A 22,569-nucleotide genomic window follows, 5' to 3' on the forward strand; every position below is an offset into this window, starting at 1 on the left:
AACTGGACACAGTACTCCAGATGAGGCCTCACCAATGTCAAATAGAGGGGAACGATCACGTCCCTCGATCTGCTGGCAATGCCCCTACTTATACACCCCAAAATGCTATTGGCCTTCTTGGCAACAAGGGCACACTGTTGACTCATATCCAGCTTCCCGTCCACTGTCTCCCCTAGGTCCTTCTCTGCAGAACTGCTGCCTAGCCATTCGGTCCCTAGTCCGTAGCGGTGCATTGGATTCTTCTGTCCTAAGTGCAAGACTCTGCACTTGTCCTTGTTGAACCTCATCAGATTTCTTTTGGCCCAATCCTCCAATTTGTCTAGGTCCCTCTGTATCCTCTCCCTACCCCCCAGCGTATCTACCACTCCTCCCAGTTTAGTGTCATCCGCAAACTTGCTGAGGGTGCAATCCACACCATCCTCCAGATCATTTATGAAGATATTGAACAAAACCAGCCCCAGGACCGACCCTTGGGGCACTCCACTTGATACCGGCTGCCAACTAGACATGGAGCCATTGATCACTACCCGTTGAGCCTGACAATCTAGCCAACTTTCTACCCACCTTGTAGTGCATCCATCCAGCCCATACTTCTTTAACTTGCTGACAAGAATACTGTGGGAGACCGTGTCAAAAGCTTTGCTAAAGTCGAGGAATAACATGTCCACTGCTTTCCCTTCATCCACAGAACCAGTTATCTCATCATAGAAGGCAATTAGGTTAGTCAGACATGACTTTCCCTTGGTGAATCCATGCTGACTGTTCCTGATCACTTTCCTCTCGTCTAAGTGCTTCAGAATTGATTCCTTGAGGACATGCTCCATGATTTTTCGGGGAACTGAGGTGAGGCTGACCGGCCTGTAGTTCCCAGGATCCTCCTTCTTCCGTTTTTTAAAGATGGGCACTACATTAGCCTTTTTCCAATCTTCCGGGACATCCCCCAATCGCCATGAGTTTTCAAAGATAATGGCCAATGGCTCTGCAATCACAGCCGCCAATTCCTTTAGCACTCTCAGATGCAACGCATCTGGCCCCATGGACTTGTGCACGTCCAGTTTCTCTAAATAGTCCCGAACCACTTCTTCCTTCACAGAGGGCTGGCCACCTCCTCCCCATGCTATGCTGCCCAGTGCAGTAGTCTGGGAGCTGACCTTGTTCGTGAAGACAGAGGCAAAAAAAGCATTGAGTACGTTAGCTTTTTCCACATCCTCTGTCACTTGGTTGCCTCCCTCATTTAGTAAGGGGCCCACACTTTCCTTGGCTTTCTTCTTATTGCCAACATACCTGAAGAAACCCTTCTTGTTACTCTTAACATCCCTCACTAACTGCAACTCCATGTGTGATTTAGCCTTCCTGATTCCATTCCTACATGCCCCAGCAATATTTATATACTTATCCCTGGTCATTTGTCCAATCTTCCACTTCTTGTAAGCTTCTTTTTTGTATTTAAGATCAGCAAGGATTCCACTGTTAAGCCAAGCTGGTCGCCTACTATATTTACTATTCTTTCTACACATCAGGATGGTTTGTCCCTGTAACCTCAATAAGAATTCTTTAAAATACAGCCAGCTTGATGAGTCCCTGTTCTGTTCGTTCCCTCTAGAGCACCTACCATTGGCCACAGTTGGAAGACAGGATACTAGGCGAGATGGACCTTTGGTATGACTTAATATGGCCACTCTTATGACTGAGGTCTACAAAATCAGGACTGGTGCGGAGAACATAAATAAGGAAGTGTTATTTACCCCTTCACCTCACACACGAACGAGCATCACCCAATACAATGAATAGCCAACAAGCTTAGCACAAGCACAAGGAAGTTCTTCTTCACACAAGAGAGCCAACCAACCTGGGGATCTCGTGGCCAGGGGATGCTGTGCAGGCTGACCCTATAACTGGATTAATGAAAAGAGGGAGAGACGCTCATGGACGACAGAGAGCGGGCATCAGCGGGCAGGGACACAACGCCACGCTCCCGCAGTCGCCAAGCCCCTCACTGCCAGACGTGGGGACTGGAGCTCACTCGAGGACTGCCCTGTGACCTGGGCGCTGGGGCATCGCCCCACCGGGATCGTCCCGACAGGCACACGCTTCCCGGAGCGGGAGACCGCGCCACCGCGGCGGCGGCAGGCGAGGCCCTGGGGAGACCGGACCAGCTCTACTGGGGGCGAAGCCGCACGGAGACGGCCCAGCCGGCTCCCCCCTCTGCGCACACCCCGAGCCGAGCCGAGCCGAGCCGGGCCGGGCCGGGCCAGCCCACGAGGGGCGGGCTCTGTGGGGGCGGGGCTAACCCCCCTACCGCCCCGGGGCCGCCTCCATCCCCACGCTCGCGCTCAGGCCCAGCCCCGACGAGGCGTCTGCCTGCCACCCAGGGGCGGGCCGAGGAGGAGATTGATGTACGCTTGCGCATTGGGTGGGGGGGCCTTCGACACGCGCCTGCGCTAAGGTTTATCGCGAGACCAGATCGCTTACGACATGACGTCAGACGTTAGTGTATCGGTTCCCTGGCAACAAGTTGATGTTATGGGCCCGAAGCGGCTGTTGCTCCAGCTCCTGCTATTGCTGCAGCCGCGGTGGGGGGCTGGGACCCCTAGCCCGACCGCGGGGATCGGCCCCGGCCCCGGCCCCGCCAGCCCGACCGCGGGGATCGGCCCTGGCCCCGCCAGCCCGACCGCGGGGATCGGCCCCGGCCCCGGCCCCGCCAGCCCGACCGCGGGGATCGGCCCCGGCCCCGCCAGCCCGACCGCGGGGATCGGCCCCGGCCCCGCCAGCCCGACCGCGGGGATCGGCCCCGGCCCCGCCAGCCCGACCGCGGGGATCGGCCCCGGCCCCGGCCCCGCCAGCCCGTCCGCGGGGGACGGCCCCGGCCCGGCCACCGAACCTGGTGGCATGACTCCGGGGGGAAGTTCAGGCCCCGGACCCCCCAGCCCAGAGGGAGGCAGCTCCGCGGAGCCGGAGCCCAGCGCGACTCCGGGAGTCCAGGGAGACCCATCCGCTCCCGAAGGTGAGGAGGGGCCCACAGTCCCTTCTCGCTCATCCCCAGCAGGACGTTGCCCAGGCCCAGGGTGCGCTCTCCTCCGGCCCAGCCTGTTTCCTCCCTGCCCCATGCCCTGCAAGGAAATGCCCAGGGTCCCCTGTCCCTGATCTGGACCCAGCCTGTCTCTCCACCCATTCCCAGCAGTACAGTGCTCGGGGTCCCCTCTCACCCTGACCTGGGCTGTCTCCTGACTATTCCCCTGCAGTACAGTGCCTGGGGTTGCCTTTCTGCTGACCCAGCCTCCCCTTGCCCCATTCCCTGCACCCTACTGCTTGGGTTCCCCTCTCCATCTGACCTGGCTTGTCACTCCTCCTCATCCCCTTCAGGGCAATACCCAGGGTCCTTTCCCATATCAGCCTGTCTTTCCTGAATTTCCCTCTGGCTGGTCTCCCTCACCTACCCCAAGGTCCCCTCTCCCCCTGAACCAGCTTTCCCCCCATATCACCTAGAGGACGGAGTCTGGGATCCCCTCTCCCCCTGATCTGGTGTCTCTTTCTCTCTTCTTAGCTTGTTTGCCCACCTGTATCTGCAACCTGCATTCTGGATCCTGTGACATAAACTGCTGCTGTGATACTGACTGTTACCTTGGCTGTGATCTGGGGGACTCAAGGGCTACCTTCTCCTTCTGTCTTCCAGGCAGTACCAGGTAAGGTGTGAGGGACCAGCTTCCTGATGCTCCTCAGTGCTGCATACAGATACCATTGCAAAGCAGTGGTGAAAGGCCATGGGCAGTGCTGATGCCTGACTGTTGTAATGTATTTTTTCCCCCTTTTCAACCCAAGTGGCTAGTCAAAGTCTGGGGCCTGGGAGTAGAAATTGGTGAGAGGCAGGTATACCTTTGATGCAGTTTTGTTTATTACAAATGTAATCCACACACCTCCTGGGTGAGGTGTTCTGTCCTATCTGGTGGCACTGAGACCACTTAGAGAGAGATTAATGAGTCTGATCTACAGCCTTAGCCAAGGGCCATGGGGCTTTTAGCTCATGCAGTAGAGCAGGGGTGGCCAACCTGAGAAGAAGTCAGAATGTACCAATGTACATTGCCAAAGAGCCACAGTAATACATCAGCAGCCCCCCAATCAACTCCGTCCCCGCTTCCAGCACCTTCTGCCCCCTGGCAGCCCTGCTGATCAGTGCCTTCCCCATCCCTCCCCACACCTCCCGATCAGCTGTTTTGTGGCATGCAGGAAGCTCTGGGGGGAAAGGGGGAGGAACAAAGCCATGGCAGGCTCTGGGGAAGGGGTGGGATGGGGGCAGGGCCTGTGTCAGAGCCAGGGGTTGAGCAGTGAGCACCCCCTGACCCACTGGGAAGTTGGCACCTGTAGCTCCAGCCCTGGAGATGGTGCCTATACAAGAAGCTGCTGTGATGGGTTGGATCACAGAAACCCCCTGGGAGTTGCCACCTGATGTGCCTAGTCAGCTTAGGACTTCAGTGCCCTGCCTGGTTTGAGCCAGACCCGCTAGCCTGCTGCAAACCCCAGACCCAGGTCTGAACCACGTGCCCCAAAGCTGTAGCGTTAACTGAAAGCAGCTTACAGAAGCGTTCCTGTCTTTAACACTCAATGCCCAACTCCCATTGGGGTCCAAACCCTAAATAAATCTGTTTTACCCTGTTTCAGAATAGCAGCTGCGTTAGTCTGTATTCGCAAAAAGAAAAAGGCATACTTGTGGCACCTTAGAGACTAACCAATTTATTTGAGCATAAGCTTTCGTGAGCTACAGCTCACTTCATCGGATGCATAAAGTGGAAAATGCAGTGAGGATTTTTTATACACACAGACCATGAAAAAATGGGTGTTTATCACTTCGAAAGGTTCTCTCCCCCACCCCCCCGCCACTCTCCTGCTGGTAATATCTTATCTAAAGTGATCACTCTCCTTACAATGTGTATGATAATCAAGGTGGGCCATTTCCAGCACAAATCCAGGGTTTAACAAGAATGTCTGAGGAATACCTGGGAGGGGTAGGAAAAAAACAAGGGGAAATAGGTTATCTTGCATAATGACTTAGGCTTGAATAGAGACTGGGAAACCTATTTCCCCTTGTTTTCTCCTTCCCCCCTCCCCACTGTTCCTCAGACGTTCTTGTTAAACCCTGGATTTGTGCTGGAAATGGCCCACCTTGATTATCATACACATTGTAAGGAGAGTGATCACTTTAGATAAGATATTACCAGCAGGACAGTGGGGTGGGAGGAGGTATTGTTTCATATTCTCTGTGTATATATAAAGTCTGCTGCAGTTTCCACCGTATGGTGGTTTAATTACGCTGGTGGAAGAGCTCTCTCCCACCGGCATAGAGCAGCTACACAGACGACCTTATAGTGGCTCAACTGCAGTGGTACAGCTGTGCTACTGTAAGGTCAGTAGTGTAGACATAGCCTCAGTCAAGTCTGGTCTCAGTTTCTACGTGGTCTCTCTTCCCATACATACACCCCTACCCAAAACAATACTCAGCCAAAAGCTCTTGGGTAGGTTCACATACATCTTTTGTCTTTGATGGGGCTTATGCTTATAGTTATGTTAATTGAAGGGTGAGTTCACACCTACCAATCTCAATGGGGTTTTTTAACTCTGCTCATAACAACCCTTCTCTTTCTATCTCCCAGGCAGCAGTAGTTGAGTTGTGAGGGACTGGCTACTTGATGCCGTTCCGTGTTGCATGCAGACATCTTGGCTAAGCAATGGCTAAGGGACCATGATAATGCTGTTGCCTGATTGAAGTAACTAACATACACATGTGCAAGGAGATTGGGGTCACACTTTGAGTCATCGAATCATAGACGATTAGGGTTGGAAGAGACCTCAGAAGGTCATCTGGTCCAACCCCCTGCTCAAAGCAGGACCAACCCCAACTAAATCATCCCAGCCAGGGCTTTGTCAAGCCAGGCCTTAAAAACCTCTAAGGACGGAGATTCCACCACCTCCCTCGGTAACCCATTCCAGTGCTTCACCACCCTCCTAGTGAAATAGTGTTTCCTAATATCCAACCTAGACCTCCCCCACTCCAACTTGAGACCATTGCTTCTTGTTCTATCATCTGCCACCACTGAGAACAGCCTAGTTCCATCCTCTTTGGAACCCCCCTTCAGGTAGTTGAAGTCTGCTGTCAAATCCCCCCCTCACTCTTCTCTTTTGCAGACTAAATAAGACCAGTTCCCTCAGCCTCTCCTCATAAGTCATGTGCCCTAGCCCCCTAATCATTTTCATTGTCCTTGGTGGACTCTCTCCAATTTATCCACATCTTTTCTGTAGTGGGGGCCCAAAACTGGTCGCAGTACTCAAAATGTGGCCTCACCAGTGCCGAATAGAGGAGAATAATCACTTCCCTCGATCTGCTGGCAGTGCTTCTACTAATGTAGCCCAATATGCCGTTAGCCTTCTTGGCAACAAGGGCACACTGCTGACTCATATCCAGCTTCTCGTCCACTGTAATCCCCATGTCCTTTTCTGCAGTACTGCCACTTAGCCAGTCAGTCCCCAGCCTGTAGCAGTGCATGGGATTCTTCCGTTCTAAATGCAGGACTGTGCACTTGTCCTTGTTGAACCTCATCAGATTTCTTTTGGCCCAATCCTCCAATTTTTTTCGGTCACTCTAGACCGTATCCCTACCCTCCTGTGTATCTACCACTCCCCCCATCTTAGTGTCATCCACAAACTTGCTGAGGGTGCAATTCATCCCATCATCCAGATCATTAATTAAGATGTTGAAAAGAATCGGCCCCAGAACTGACCCCTGGGGCACTCCGCTTGATACCGGCTGCCAACTAAACATTGAGCCGTTGATCACTACCCGTTGAGCCCAACAATCTAGCCAGCTTTCTATCCACCTTATAGTCCATTCATCCAATCCATATTTTTTTAGCTTGCCGGCAAGAATACTGTGGGAGACCATATCAAAAGCTTTGCTAAAGTCAAGGTATATCACGTCCACCGCTTTCCCCATATCCACAAACTCAGTTATCTCATCATAGAAAGCAATCAGGTTGGTCAGGCATGACTCGCCCTTGGTGAATCCATGTTGACTGTTCCTGATCACCTTCCTCTTCTCCAAATGCTTCAAAATGGATTCCTTGAGGACCTGCTCCATGATTTTTCTGGGGCCTGAGGTGAGGCTGACTGGTCTGTAGTTCCCCGGATTCTTCTTCTTCCTTTTTTAAAGATGGGCACTATATTTTCCCTTTTCCAGTTGTCTGGGACCTCCCCCAATCGCCACAAGTTTTCAAAGATAATGGCCAATGGCTCACATCAGCCATCTCCCTCAGCACCCTCGGATGCATTGCATCTGGCCCCATGGACTTGTGCATGTCCAGCTTTTTCTTTGCTTTCTCACTGTCTGAACACTCCCAACAGAAACTAAAATCCAGACACAGTTATTTTAATATCACTTGGTGTTTGTGTGATCATGTTCAAATGTCTGAGGTCAGTTAAATGATTCTGAAGGAGGAACTGGAGATGTTTGGGCAGGGCTCATACATTGTCATGACAGTTTTGCAAGGTTGGACATGATGACTTTATAATGAAATTATTAGGGATGGCAACTGAGAGGCAGGGGATAGGGAGACAGATTGGAGAGAAGGGGGAGGAGGTTGGGATGGGCTGGGCTGTTCTAGAAAGGGGGAGATGTGGTTGAAGGCTCGTACTCCTGCGATTATATTGCATTGTAAAGAATCCTAAAGTGCCCCGCAAATATACAGTTCACTTCTCACCCACAGCTCCTTCTAGGGTGAGACACTAACTGTCTAATTGTTTAATAATGCAAAACATTATTTTTAATGTTTAATAATGCAATACAGTTTGTGTTAGGAAATTAAGAAGAATTCGGTATCCAGTTGGTTGGGGGGCGGAGGGACATGGAATGTAAGTGTATCCTTAGCGTTAGCTCTCTCTCTCTTCTGTTTTTTGTGCAGAATTGTGAACCAAGTGTGCGTGGAGAAGTCTCTTATTTTCAGAAATAACACCCCTTATCACACTGAAATCGTCACTGACCCCAGCGGATATGAGTCTCTGTTCTGTGTGCAGCTGAGTGATTGTAAGTAGTCTTACCCTCGGCACACTGAATTCCCAAGTTCTCCCTGATCAGGGAATCTGATCTGTAACATCTTGTGAATATGAGGGGTGAACAGTCAGCTGTTCCACAGCACTTGCCAGCATCACTACAGGCCCAGGGTGGGAGGAGGAGTTACCTTTGAGCTGAAGCTGGCCAAGAAATCTACAAGATTGCGACAAGGTATTATTGAGGCCAAGAGCTCAATGAGATTTAAAAAGTTAAGACATTTATGAGAATAATTATAACATTCACAAGGATAGTAAAGAAGATGAGAATGCTATAAGGGGTATAAACCCTCTGGCTTCATGGCATGAATCTTGAGTTAGAAAGCAGCTGCCCCAGGGGCATGTTACTCCATAATGGGCTGTTTTGTGTTTTCTTGCGTCTTTCTCTGAAGCATTTGGCAGTGACCATTGTCAGAGACTGGAGACCAGACTAGGTGAGCCGGTGGATTAGGGTTAGGTCTGAGCTAATCTGACAATTTCTGTATTATGTTACTGTGCCCGCCCCTGAGTCTCCCTACTAGGTCGTATTTTTAAGTTCACATTTCCTGATTGCATAATACGCTTTCCATTCACCTACTGCTCTTTCAAGGATCTGTTCAAATATGCAGATTCATGTGGCCTACACTCAGCTGGCTAGGAAAACAAAAATATTTTACTTACTTGCTATGGGCCTGAGCCAAAGTGCTTTGAAGTCAGTATATCACATTATATAATATATATACCAATGTAACAATTTCTCTTTCAAAGAGCCTGCGGAGGTTTATCAGCCATGTGGTATTTCTTTTTCTGGATCATGGTGATGATATTAAAAATTTATATAAAACAGGGAATAAACCCATCTACAGGTCTAGTTTTTTTTTTTTCCCACCTCATGGATTCTAAAACATGCTTCTCCTGTAAAGTAACTCCTCGCTTAAAGTTGTCCCAGTTAACATTGTTTCATTGTTACATCGCTGATCTATTAGAGAACATACTTATTTAAATTTGCGCAATGTTTGCTTATAACGTTGTTTGGCCCTGGGGGCTTGGAACAAGGTTGGGCCGGCAGCCCCCATATCAGCTCTCCTCCACCCCCCAGCCCCTCCCGCCCATCAGCAGCCCCATGGATCAACAACTTCCCCCTCCCTCCCTGCACCTCCCGCCTGCAGCAATCATCTGTTTGGGGGCATTCAGGAGGCTCTGGAAGGGAGGGGCAGGGAGCGAGGACTTGGCGTACTAGGTGATCTACTAGCTAAAGCAGCCCCCTGCTTCTTCAATTCATATTTCAGCTCACCAAAAGTTAAGGCCAAAATTTTCAAGGGTGTCTTTTAATATTGTGCACCTTAATATTTAGGTGCCCATCTTGTGATGGGATAACTGGCTCTGTGGATATGGGGAAAGCAGTGGACGTGATATATCTTGACTTTAGCAAAACTTTTGTTACGGTTTCCCACAGTATTCTTGCCAGCAAGCTAAAAAAATATGGATTGACTGAATGGACAATAAGGTAGATAGAAAGTTGGTTAGATTGTTGGGCTCAACAGGTAGTGATCAACGGCTCGATGTCTAGTTGGCAGCCGGTATCAAGTGGAGTGCCCCAGGGGTCCTGGGGCCGATTTTGTTCAACATCTTAATTAATGATCTGGATGATGGGATGGATTGCACCCTCAGCAAGTTCGTGGATGACACTAAGATGTGGGGAGAGGTAGATTCACTGGAGGGTAGGGATAGGGTCCAGAGTGACCGAGAGAAATTGGAGGATTGGACCAAAAGAAATCTGATGAGGTTCAACAAGGACAAGTGCACAGTCCTGCATTTAGGACGGAAGGATCCCATGCACCGCTACAGGCTGGGGGCTGACTGGCTAAGCAGCAGTTCTGCAGAAAAGGACCTGGGGATTACAGTGGACGAGAAGCTGGATATGAGTCAACAGTGTGCCCTTGTTGCCAAGAAGGCTAATGGCATTTTGGGCTGTATTGGTAGGAGCACTGCCAGCAGATCGAGGGAAGTGATTATGCCCCTCTATTCAGCAAGGGTGAGGCCACATCTGGAGTATTGTGTCCAGTTTTGGGCCCCCCACTACAGAAAGGATGTGAACAAATTGGAGAGAGTCCAGCGGAGGGCAACAAAAATTATCAGGGGGCTGGGGTACTTGACTTATGAGGAGCGGCTGAGGGAAAGGGGCTTGTTTAGTCTGCAGAAGAGAAGAGTGAGGGGGGGGATTTGATAGCAGCTTCAACTACCTGAACAGGGGTTTCAAAGAGGATGGAGCTAGGCTGTTCTCAGTGGTGGCAGATGATAGAACAAGAAGCAATGGTCCCAAGTTGGAGTGGGGGAGGTCTAGGTTGGATATTAAGAAACATTATTTCACTAGGAGGGTGGTGAAGCACTGGAATGGGTACGGACGGAGGTGGTGGAATCTCCTTCCTTAGAGGTTTTTAAGGCCTGGCTTGACAAAGCCCTGGCTGGGATGATTTAGTTGGGGTTGGTCCTGCTTTGAGCAGGGGGTTGGACTAGATACCTCCTGAGGTCTCTTCCAACCCCAATCTTCTATGATTCTATAATCTTATGATGCATGGGGCCTGATTTAAAAAAACAAAACAAAATACGCATCTCCAATTTAATGGAGGTGTAGGTACTCAGCACTTCTCAAAACCAGACCATCGAAGTCTTAAGTTGGGTACTGAGAAACAGGGGTACCCATGATCAGAGTGATTTGGAAAATTTTGTCCGGAGGCACTTGCTCAAGATCAGACAAAGTCTGTGGCAGAGGCAAGAACAGAGCTCAGATTTCCTTATTCTCTGTTTTGTGCCTTAACTTGAAGACCATCTTCCTTCCCCTTGGAATAGTCTCTACTTCTCCTTCTTGAGAAAATGGTGTTTTGTGGCTTTTTATCATCAAAAGGAAACAGATTTCCGAAATCCTTGCATGTCATACAGCCTGTTGCTGAACCTGGGCTGCAGTGATGATGGCTGAAACAGGAATAGTTCCACCAAGCAAGGGTGCAATGACCCACAGAGAGAATGCCATTGGGTTGAGCATTGGACCTTGCTTTGCTTGGCCAAAAATAAGTGTTTACCAATCATATTTGAGATACCTCAGTTATTTCACTGTACATAGAATAGCACATAATGGTTAGTGTCTCAGATATACTCCTGGGGAAATTCTGTGCCAAAAAATTAAAAATTCTGTGCACAGTATTTTAAAATTCTGCATATTTTTTCAAAATAACGCAATATAATCACACTAGTTTCAGTTATTTTGGTGATTTATTTCAAAATACCTGTCAGCAAGTATGTCTGTAACAATACAGACAACAAAAAAGATTCAGGAAATGTTTTTTGACAAATAAATTTCTTACTAGGCACATTAATAGAGAACTTTGAATAATAATTCATTTAAACTACAATACAGGAGCATATTTCCCGCACCCCTCAGAAGCAGTGCAAAGGCTCAGGGGAGTCAGAGGTAATGGAGGAGCTAAGGGAAAGGGAAGTAATTGCTGGGAAGGAACCTGGGAGTGAACCTGGAGGGGTGTGGGTGGGAGAATTGTGGAACAGTTTTTTTTGTGGTGGGAGGAATTGTTAGGGACTTGGGGAGCCTCCCCCATGCAAACCCTGCCAGACCCCGAGCCTCTCCTGTTCAGTCAGGCACATTTTCCCCTGTCCCCATGTGGCCCTGCACCCTCATTTCCCCCTGTTCCCCTGTGTTCTGCATCCTCACCCAGCCAGGTATGGCTTCCCCTGGCCCAGTGTGTCCCTGCATCCCCACTCCCCATTCAGCTAGGCATAGCTGCCTCTGTCCTCTTGTGTCCCTGCACTCCCATTCAGCCTGTCTGAATGTTGTCACACCACTAGCTTCTGTTCCCCCACCTCAGTCTGTCCCCCCCACTAGCTCTTCTGAACCCCAGTCTGTGTGACCCCCCAGCAGCACCGTGTGCCCCGCTCCATCCAGCCTGCCCATATCCTGTGCCTTCTCACCTGGCTCTGCAAGCAGGCAGGGCGTTGTGAGGAAGGCAGCCTCTGCCCCCTCTCTCTCCACAGCTGGCTTCTCTGGCCAGTGAGCGAGCTGCCCTCTCTTCTGGTGCCAAATCAGCTCTTGGTGAATGAAACATGTAACTGCAGCATGACCCCTTTCGCAGCTTCACTTTGTCTCCCCATCTGAATCAATTATTCTGTGGGTGGGAGGGGGAATCTGCAGGGGACATAAATTCTGCATTTTGTAGCCTGTTATTTTATTTTAAGTGAATTTTGTAATCTGGTATTCCACCACCATAGGTTTGGCTCTGATGGCTACAGTTTCAAGCTTAACAGAGTGAATGTCAGCTCTGCTACTTGCTTCAGATTTAGAGTCCCTGGGAACACATAAAGACCACGGGTAGTGATCACACATACATTCACAAGTACAAGGTCTAGTCTGTTTTACAAGTTTTATTAAAGTTACAATTAAAGTTATGATTACCCAAACGTATAGAAATTCTATACAGACCTATGCACAAGTTACAAATATAGTTATACTCCCATCCTTAACAATAATGTTAGGGTCTGATGGGTCGCTAATGGCTTGATCATCAGTAGAGGGATGGTTCCTGCTGGAATCTCCCATAGGAAGCTCAATTTTCCCATTCTGGGCATCCCCTTTTTATGATGTGATTCTGTCTATACCTACATTCTGCGCATGTCCATAAAAGTGTCAACCCTCTTTTCTCTTATTGGTCTGTGTCCCCTGGAAACTTAAGAGACCCCAATTTTCTATAGGCTATGTACGTTCCCTTTATTCTCATTAGCACTGATGCACAACATGTATCCTGTGGTTAAGATACATGTCAGACAGATGCGCCTTTACAATATTTTTATGATCTAATATTAATCTTCTGGGTAATTTTGTGCAATATTACCACTTGGTACCACTTTTCCCATAATTTTAGGGCATCGGGTTATTTTCCGGTCACTTATGTCATCATTTTTTGTCTCCAAGGCCTAAAATAGCTAAGCTAAATTCTTGCAAGCCTCAGCCTACAGGTTCTTGCGTTTCAACTTTTCTTACTCATATCTAATATTTGGTTCCTCTAAATACTGATCAATCTTACACTTTTATAATCCTACAAATTCATTCTAGTTAACATACAGTGAATATGTATAACATATTGATTCATCTTAACATTACACAATAAATGAATAATAACTAAAATCATTGGCTACAGTTTGTGCAGTATTCCCCCAGGAGTACAGATACCACCATTGTCCTCTCTAAAGACTTCTTTCTGCTCTAATCTTAGAGCCTCTCCTTTCAAATTCTAAGGCCAGAAAGGATCACTGTGATCATCTAGTCTGATCTCTAGCATAACATACACCAACCTCACTCTTCTTGACCCCGGATCGTTTTCCAAGATTTTATCACTATTGTTTTTATTTATATCTTGGGGATGGGAGAGGGCTGTATTTTTGAAAGGTCAAACAGATGTGTAAGAAACAGTCATGCTTTCAGCCCACTCGGACAAAGTTGGTGAATTGAAAAGAGACAAAGAAACAAGAATTGGTAAAGTTGAGTGACACCGCTCCACATCTTCTACTCCCCACTTTGCTGTAGGGCAGGCAGACAACACTTTCAAGGGAGCCTGGGTTTGAGTTGCCTCCCTTGCTTCGGGGTTCATTCATTCACTCCTACAAGATATTGCTGAGCCCAAGGGCCTAGAAGGATTTAAAAAAGTATTAGATGTTTACATAGCGGAGAATATCCAGAATTGTATCATATAAGAAAAAATGTAAGGGATATAAACCCTCCTCTTTTCAGTGCAAAAGACAATTGCTAAGGCCGAGGGGGGGTAGGTTACCCTTGGGGTATGTTACTCTGTAATTGCAGGGCTTTGGAGCTGTGCTCTGCTCCAGCTCCAGGCAAAAACCTGCAGCTCCACTGCTCCGGAGCGGCTCCGCGCTCCAGCTCTGGGCTCCGCTCCAATGCCCTGTGTAACTGTTCACTTTGATGTTTCTTTCCCCTGCCTTTGAAGCATCTGGTACTGGCCACTTTTGGAAATTTTGACCTAGAACTCATATGTTCTGTCCTGACACCTGTACAGTACAGTCCTTTCTGAAAAGATCCTGCTTTTAGAAGGGAATTCAGTGATTTAAAAAACCCCTCAAATATTCATAGATTTTAAGGCCAGAAGTATAATCTTGTAATTTGACCTCTGGCATAACAGGCTAGAGAACTTACCCAGTAATTCCTGCATCAAGCCCCTAATTTCTGTTGGGGTACAGCCTATATTTTTAGAAAGACAATCAGTCTTGATTTAAAGACACAAAACCTTAAAGTGATGTAGATTCCACCACATCCCTCATTAAATTATTCCAATGGCTAATAACTCACAGTTTAAAATTTGCACCTTATTTCTGGTCTGAATTTGTATAGTTTCAGCTTCGAGCCATTGGATCTTGTTATGTATTCTGCTAGATTAAAGAGTCATCTCTCAGAAATCTCTCCCAATGTAGGTACTGATAAGCCATGATAAAACTGCTTCTTAACCTTCTCTTGGATAAGAACATAAGAACGACCATACTGGGTCACACGCGGCCCATCAGGGTAATCCGCTGGCGGGCCACAAGACAGTTTGTTTACGAATCATAGAATCATAGACTTTAAGGTCAGAAAGTACCATTATGATCGTCTAGTCTGACTTCCTGCACAATGCAGGCCACAGAATCTCACCCACTCACTCCTGTAACAAATCCCTAACCTATGTCTGAGCTACCGAAGTCCTCAAATCATGGCTTAAAGACTTCAAGGTGCAGAGAATCCTCCAGCAAGTGACCCGTGCCCCACGCTGCAGAGGAAGGCAAAAAAACCCCAGGGCCTCTGCCAATCTGCCCTGGAGGAAAATTCCTTCCCAACCCCAAATATGGCTATCCGCTAAACCCTGAGAATGTGGGCAAAGCTCACCAGCCAGACACCCAGGAAAGAATTCTCTGTAGTAACTCAGATCCCACACCATATAACATCCCATCACAGGCCAATGGGCATATTTACTGCTAATAGTCAAAGATCAATTAATTGCCAAAATGAAGCTATCCCATCATACCATCCCCTCCATAAACTTATCAAGCTTAGTCTTGAAGCCAAATATGTCTTTTGCCCCCACTGCTCCCCTCGGAAGGCTGTTCCAGAACTTCACTCCTCTGATGGTTAGAAACCTTCGTCTAATTTCAAATCTAAACTTCCTGATGGCCAGTTTATTTCCATTTGTTCTTGTGTCCACATTGGTACTGAGCTTAAATAATTCCTCTCCCTCCATGGTATTTATCCCTCTGATATATTTAAAGAGAGCAATCATATCTCCTCTCAGCCTTCTTTTTGTTAGACTAAGCAAGCCAAGCTCTCTGAGTCTCCTTTCATAAGACAAGTTTTCCATTCCTCGGATCATCCTAGTAGCCCTTCTCTGTATCTGTTCCAGTTTGAATTCACCCTTTTTAAACAAGGGAGGCCAGAACTGCACACAATATTCTAGATGAGGTCTCACCAGTGCCTTGTATAACAGTACTAACACCTCCTTATCTCTAGTGGAAATACCTCGCCTGATACATCCCAAGACCGCATTAGCTTTTTTCACGGCCATATCACATTGGCAGCTCATAGTCATCCTGTGATCAACCAATACTCCGAGGTCCTTCTCCTCCTCTGTTTCTTCCAAGTGATGCGCCCCGAGCTTACAACAGAACTTCTTGTTATTAATCCCTAAATGCATGACCTTGCACTTTTCACTGTTAAATTTCATCCTATTACTTTTACTCCAGTTTACAAGATCATCCAGATCTTCCTGTATGATATCCCAGTCTTTCTCTGTATTGGCAATACCTCCCAGCTTTGTGTCATCCGCAAACTTTATTAGCATATTCCCACTTTTTGTGCCAAGGTCAGTAATAGAAAGATTAAATAAGATTGGTCCCAAAACCAATCCCTGAGGAACTCCACTAGTAACCTCCTTCCAGCCTGACAGTTCACCTTGCAGTGTGACCCGTTGTAGTCTCCCCTTTAACCAGTTCCTTATCCACCTTTCAATTTTCATATTGATCCCCATCTTTTCCAATTTAGCTAATAATTTGCCATGTGGAACCATATCAAATGCCTTACTGAAATCAAGGTAAATTAGATCCACTGCATTTCCTTTGTCTAAAAAATCTGTTACCTTCTCAAAGAAGGAGATCAGGTTGATTTGGCACGATCTACCTTTTGTAAAACCATGTTGTATATTGTCCCAATTACCATTGACCTCAATGTCCTTAACTACTTTCTCCTTCAAAATTTTTTCCAAGACCTTGCATACTAGATGTCAAACTAACAGGCCTGTAGTTACCTGGATCACATTTTTTTCCCTTTCTTAAAAATAGGAACTATGTTAGCAATTCTCCAGTCATACGGTACAACCCCTGAGTTTACAGATTCATTAAAAATTCTTGCCTGCAGCTCCCAGTGGCTACAGTTTGCCATTCCCAGCCAATGGGAGCTGCGGGAAGCGACAGCCAGCACGTCCTTGCAGTCCATGCTGCTTCCCGCAGCTCCCATTAGCTGGGAATGACAAACCTCAGCCACTGGGAGTTATGGGCAACTGTGCCTGTGGACGGTCAATGTAAACAAACTATCTCACGGCCCGCCAGCAAATTACCCTGATGGACCGCAGGTTGCCCACCACTGCCCTACAGTGTCCCCAGGCATCTGTTGCCCTGCTGTGAGGACGGAGGGAGTGTTACTTATGCTGGTTCCCTTCTCCCAGCTCATTCCCAGTTGGTTGGGAGGAGAATGGAGCCTTGCCCTTCCCTCTCTGCAAGGATCATGACCCTTAAAGGATACAGTGGCAGGATTTCCTCCCAAGAACTGCTCATTCCCAGGACTGTTTCCTCCCCACACCCCATTTGGTCCTTATATTGGACCTTTCGAACCACTGAAGGGCCAAACCACATCGTGAGGTGAGCTAACGACTAATACTGTAAAAAGAAAAGGAGGACTTGTGACTAATACTGTAAAAAGAAAAGGAGGACTTGTGGCAGACTGCCCCATCACATCCTCACTTACAATTACTTAGAGATTTATCATTTAATCAGTTTTAAATTAACTTAATATGGGCTACATTGGTTTGTATAGTGCTAATTTTTACTAAAATCAGAATATCACGTGGGACTAAGTCAAATGCTTTACAGAAGTCTAAGCCTATTATGTCACGGTTGCCTTTATCAACCATACTCATATTGTAATAAAAAAAAAGATAAAATTTGTTTGACACAACATATTTTCCCTGAAATCATGTTGATTGGTATTAAATATATTACCGTCCTTTACTAATTGCATATCAGCTTTTCCTTGATTTTACCTGGCATTGATGTCAGGCTAACGAGCCTATATTTACCCAAGTCATCCCTTTTAGAATAGTGGCACAACATTAGCCTTTCCACAATCATTGTCTAGTGATTTGATGGAGGATTTGTTTGTTTTTTCCCTCCCCATCTTTAGCAAAGTTGAACTATTTCCAGCAGCCGCAGAAAGTTAAAAAATCAGATTTCTCTGTGTACTTGGCACAGTATGGCGGACCATCATTCATTCCACCATCACAAGACCAGCCATCTTCTTCTGCCTTTTACCGGGTGAGTTGGAAGAGCACTCACAAAAATCTAATTGTTTTTCTCTGGGGTTCTTGGTGGCAGCGAGGAGGATATAAGAATGTCATACAGAGTTAGATCGCTGCTCCCTCTAACCCACTACAGTGGCTGGTGCCAGATGAACAGAACTGAGCAATTTGGAGTGATCCATTCTTTGTTGTCCAGTCCCAGCTTCTGTCAGTCAGAGGTTTAGGGACACTCAGAGTATGGGGTTGTGTCCCTGACCATTTGGCTAATAGCCATTGATGGACCTAGCCTTCATGAATTTAGGTAATCCTTTTTCAATACAGTTATACTTTTGGCCTTCTCAACTTCTGATAGCAACAAGTTCCACAGGTTGAGTGTGTGTTAAGGAAATACTTCCTTATGTTTGTTTTAAACTTGCTGCTTATTAATTTCATTGGATGACCCCTGGTTCTTGTGCTATGTGAAGGGGTAAATAACACTTCCCTATTCACTTTCTCCACACCATTCATGATTTTATAGCGTCCAGCCTCCCATCCACCCTCCTCCTTCCCAGTGGTAAAACGGGAAGTGTGCTTCCCACCAAACTTAAACCCCTCTGCCTGTGATCTATACCTAATAGATGCTTGGGATTGTTCAAATTCATCAGCAAAAGTTGCAAGTTCTTCGACCGTTTTTACCTTTTTATCCCATAAACACTGTTTTACATCATCATTAGACATATTCAGGAACTGTTCCTGAGCCACCAAATCAGACATTTCTTTAAAGGTTGGAATACCTTTTCCCCTTACCCACTTATCCAGTAAATCTTTCATTTGGTTTACATATGCCACATTACTCAATCCAGCCCCTCTCTTAAGGCTTCTAAATTTCACTCTATAAATTTCAGGTGTAATCTGAAACTGTTTTAAAACCAATTCCTTAAATTTACCATAATTTGAAGAATCATCAGTTGACATTTTATTAAATATATCCAGAGCTCTCACAGAGAACTTTGCAACCAAAGTGGTCATCTGCTGATCCTCAGGAATCTCATGGAGCACACCCAGCCTCTCAAAGGTGATGAAATATTCAATAATGTCCCCAGACTTGCTGTATGCAGGACAGAACTGCTCCCACTTGTGGATTTTTGGAGAAGTGGAGCCCACAGTGTGGGGTTCTGTTTCCTCCATTCCATTAAGGCCAGTTCATGCTTTCTGTCTTTTTCTTTCTCCTTGTGGCGTTCCCTTGGTGTTATCTGGACTGGTGATCTGCTAGGCCACTCCAATACTCGACTCTGGGAGCCAGCCTTGCCTTGCTTTGCTGTGAGAACCCCCACTCCTGGGATATTCACACACAGCCTCTGGCATGTAAACTGCTCCCAGCTTTATGAGTGGGCACTTTTGGCCAGCTTGGATTGTGCAATAGAGTGACACTAGCCAATATCTCCGGTCCCAGACACAGCCCTAGGAACCTCCGTCTTGCAGTGTCCAGTTATGGCTCACTGGATGCTGCAAGCTTATATGAGTTCATCAATTTAACAAAGAAATTGATATGTTCCAGGCTTGTTATCCCAAGTCTCTGACATGCTTCAAACCAAATGCACTGCTTCAGGTAGAATAAACAAACAAATTTATTCACGACAAAAGGTAGATTTTAAGTGATTATAAGTCAAAGCACAACAAGTCAGATTTGGTCAAACGAAATAAAAGCAAAACACATTCTAAGCTGATCTTAACAGTTTCAATGCCCTTACAAACTTAGGTTTCAGAGTAGCAGCGATGTTAGTCTGTATTCGCAAAAAGAAAAGGAGTACTTGTGGTACTTTAGAGACTAACAAATTTATTTGAGCATAAGCTTTCGTGAGCTATAGCTCACTTCATTGGATGCATCCGATGAAGTGAGCTGTAGCTCAGAAAAGTTTATGCTCAAATAAATTTGTTAGTCTCTAAGGTGCCACAAGTACTCCTTTTCTTCTTACAAACTTAGATGCTTCTCACCACAGGCTGGCTGGTTGCCCTTCAGCCAAGCTCTCCCCTTTGATCAGCGCTTCAGTCTCTTGGTGGTGATGTCTGTAGATGGAGGTGGAAGAGCATGGCAAACGTCTCTCCCTTTTATTATGTTCTTTTTTCCCTCTTGGCTTTGCCACCCCCCTTCAGGGTCAGGTGATCATTACCTCATCATAGTCCCTGACTGACCAAGGGAAGGGAGGTGACTTACTTGAGAGTCCAACAGATCCTTTGTTGCTGCCTAGGCCAGTGTCCTTTGTTCCTGTGAGGCTGGGCTGGGTATTCTGGGAACCCCTTGGTTAAATGGAGTATATCAATTAGTTTGAGTCACTAACTCTACCCCTGTACCCCCAAAATGAGGCACACCAAATTTCAGGGCAATCCAAGTAGCCATGCAGGTTTTAGAGCACTTCAAAGAGTCAAGCTTTAAACAGAAGCTGGTTTAAACCTTAACTCTAGCAGACCTGATGGTTTGCTATAATTCCTTTCTGCATTGATGGTATTCAGACCCTTGCACTTGATACTGGTGTTCCATGAACACTTTGTAAATTCTCCACATTTCCTTTTCAGGCTGGTGATCCAATCCAGACCTATTTTGCTGCATTGTCTGTACTGAGCACACTAAGACAGCCAGTGGGAATGGGTGCCAATGGACTTTGTATTGATGGGAATCATGCTGGTGAGTGCGGTGGTGGTAGCAGTTCCAGCTTTATTGAGGATGACATTTCCTACTGATATTTTTTGTGTCTCTTGTTCCCTTTTTTCAGGTTTTCTGGAGAGTAAAAGCACAAGCTGTACTCGGACCTTCACCAACCTGAGCAGCAGCTGCACCACTGATCCTGCTCTGGACGCAGCCTCATATTACCGTGACTTCACTATACTAAAGGTGTATATCGTTTTCCCCACCCTCAGCAGCTTCCTGTACTGTGACTTGACATCCTGTTCTCCTGACTTCAGCACTATTTTGCCACTGCCTCTTCAGCTAATTTAGCTATTACTAAAGTAGAGCTCACTTGTGTGCAATTCCCAGGGTCTCCCAATCACTTTGGTCTCCCTTTCAGTACAGAAGCTGATTTTAATGAAAGATTGTTCTTTACTATGAGCAGTCCATCCATTCCATTCTACGTTCCTACAGAACTCTTGAATCAAGAGCATCCTGTCTTCGTGACTTGCTGCTATTTAATGAATCATTTGTTTCTTCACCATCTCTTTACACCTGCTCTCTTCAGGTAAATGAGATATCTTTTCACATCTTTTGTGTTGAAGAAACAAATGATATTTAAAGAATTTCTTGTGGTTTAACGTAACATAAGAATAGCCTTACTGGGTCACACCAAAAGTCCATCTAGGCCAGTATCCTGTCTTCCGACAGTGGCCTGTGCCAGGTGCCCCAGAGAGAATGAACAGAACAGGTAATCATCAAGTGATCTATCTCCTGTCGCTCATTCCCAGCTTCTGGCAAACAAAGGCTAGAGACACCATTCCTGCTAATCCTGGCTAATAGTCATTAATGGACCTATCCTCCATGAATTTATCTAGTTCTTTTTTGAACCCTGTTATGGTCTTGGCCTTCACAACATCCTCTGGCAAGGAGTTTCACAGGTTGACTGTGCATTGTGTGAAGAAATACTTCCTTTTGTTTGTTGTAAACCTGCTGCCAATTAATTTCATTTGGTGATCCCTTGTTTTTGTGTTATGAGAAGGAGTAAATAACACGTCCTTATCTGCTTTCTCTACACCAGTCATGATTTTATAGACCTCAATCATATCTCTCCTTAGCCGTCTTTTTTCCAAGCTGAAAAGTCACAGTCTAATTAATCTCTCCTCATACGGAAGCCATTCCATACCCCTAATCATTTTTGTTGCCCTTTTCTGAACCTTTTCCAATTCCAATATATCTTTTTTGTGGTGGGGTGACCACATCTGCACACAGTATTCAAGCTGTGGGCATACCATGGATTTATATAGAGGCAACATGATATTTTCTGTCCTATTATCTTATCCCTCTCTTAATTATTCCCAGCATTCTGTTCGCTTTTTGCCTGCCGCTGTACATTGAGTGGATGTTTTCAGAGAACTATCCACAATGACTCCAAGATCTCTTTCTTGAGTGGTAACAGCTAATTTAGACCCCATCATTTTATATGTATACTTTGGAAAGCATAATCCGATGTGCATTACTTTGCATTTATAAACATTAAATTTCATCTGCCATTTTGTTGCTCAGTCACCCAGTTTTGAGAGATCCTTTTGTAGCTCTGCCTGGGTCTTAACTATCTTGAGTAATTTTGTGTCATCCGCAAATTTTGCCACCTCACTGTTTGCCCCTTTTCCCAGATCATTTATGAATTGGTTGAATAGGACTGGTCCCAGAACAGACCCCTGGGGAATACCACAATTTACCTCTCTACATTCTGAAAACTGACCATTTATACCTACCCTTTTTTTCCTATCTTTTAACCAGTTACCAGTCCATGAGAACACCTTCCCTCTTATCCCGTAGCAGCTTACTTTGTGTAAAAGCTTTTGGTGAGGGACCTTGTAAAAGGCTTTCTGAAAATCTAAGTACACTGTATCCACTGGATCCCATTGGGCCACATGCTTGTTGACGCCCTCAACGAATTCTAGTTGATTGGTGAGGCATGATTTCCCTTTACTAAAACCATTTGACTCTTCCTCAACAAATTATGTTCATCTATATTTATGACAATATTGTTCTTTATTATAGTTTCAACCAGTTTGCGCGGTACTGAAGTCAGGCTTACAGGTCTGTAAATGCCGGGATCACCTCTGGAGCCTTTCTCAAAAAATTGGCGTCACATTAACTATCCTCCTGTCATCTGGTACAGAAGCGGATTTAAATGATAGGTTACAGACTACAGTTAATAGTTCTGCAATTTCA

The 22,569-nt window shown here is 46.3% G+C and overlaps 2 protein-coding genes across 3 annotated transcripts in view; one reads left to right on the plus strand and one right to left on the minus strand.

The window, feature by feature from the left end:
• ENTPD1 (ectonucleoside triphosphate diphosphohydrolase 1) overlaps positions 1-840 on the minus strand; it is a 105,759-nt gene extending 104,919 nt beyond the window's left edge. The window contains exon 1 of the mRNA XM_084633659.1: positions 565-840. Coding sequence (XP_084489785.1) covers positions 565-589 — 25 coding nt within the window. The 5' untranslated portion in view covers positions 590-840. The remainder of the gene's footprint in view (positions 1-564) is intronic.
• A 1,620-nt stretch (positions 841-2,460) lies between these two features.
• The window catches only part of TCTN3 (tectonic family member 3), a 59,696-nt gene continuing 39,587 nt past the window's right edge, over positions 2,461-22,569 (plus strand). For both annotated transcript variants that reach the window (XM_084633652.1, XM_084633653.1), the window contains exons 1-6: positions 2,461-3,004; positions 3,545-3,683; positions 7,947-8,068; positions 17,570-17,700; positions 20,238-20,346; positions 20,435-20,553. In XM_084633652.1, the coding sequence (XP_084489778.1) occupies positions 2,476-3,004; positions 3,545-3,683; positions 7,947-8,068; positions 17,570-17,700; positions 20,238-20,346; positions 20,435-20,553 (1,149 nt within the window). In that variant the 5' untranslated portion in view covers positions 2,461-2,475. The remainder of the gene's footprint in view (positions 3,005-3,544; positions 3,684-7,946; positions 8,069-17,569; positions 17,701-20,237; positions 20,347-20,434; positions 20,554-22,569) is intronic.

Source organism: Lepidochelys olivacea (genome assembly GCF_965140295.1).
Source record: "Lepidochelys olivacea isolate rLepOli2 genome assembly, chromosome: 7".
Taxonomy (NCBI): Eukaryota; Metazoa; Chordata; order Testudines; family Cheloniidae; genus Lepidochelys; species Lepidochelys olivacea.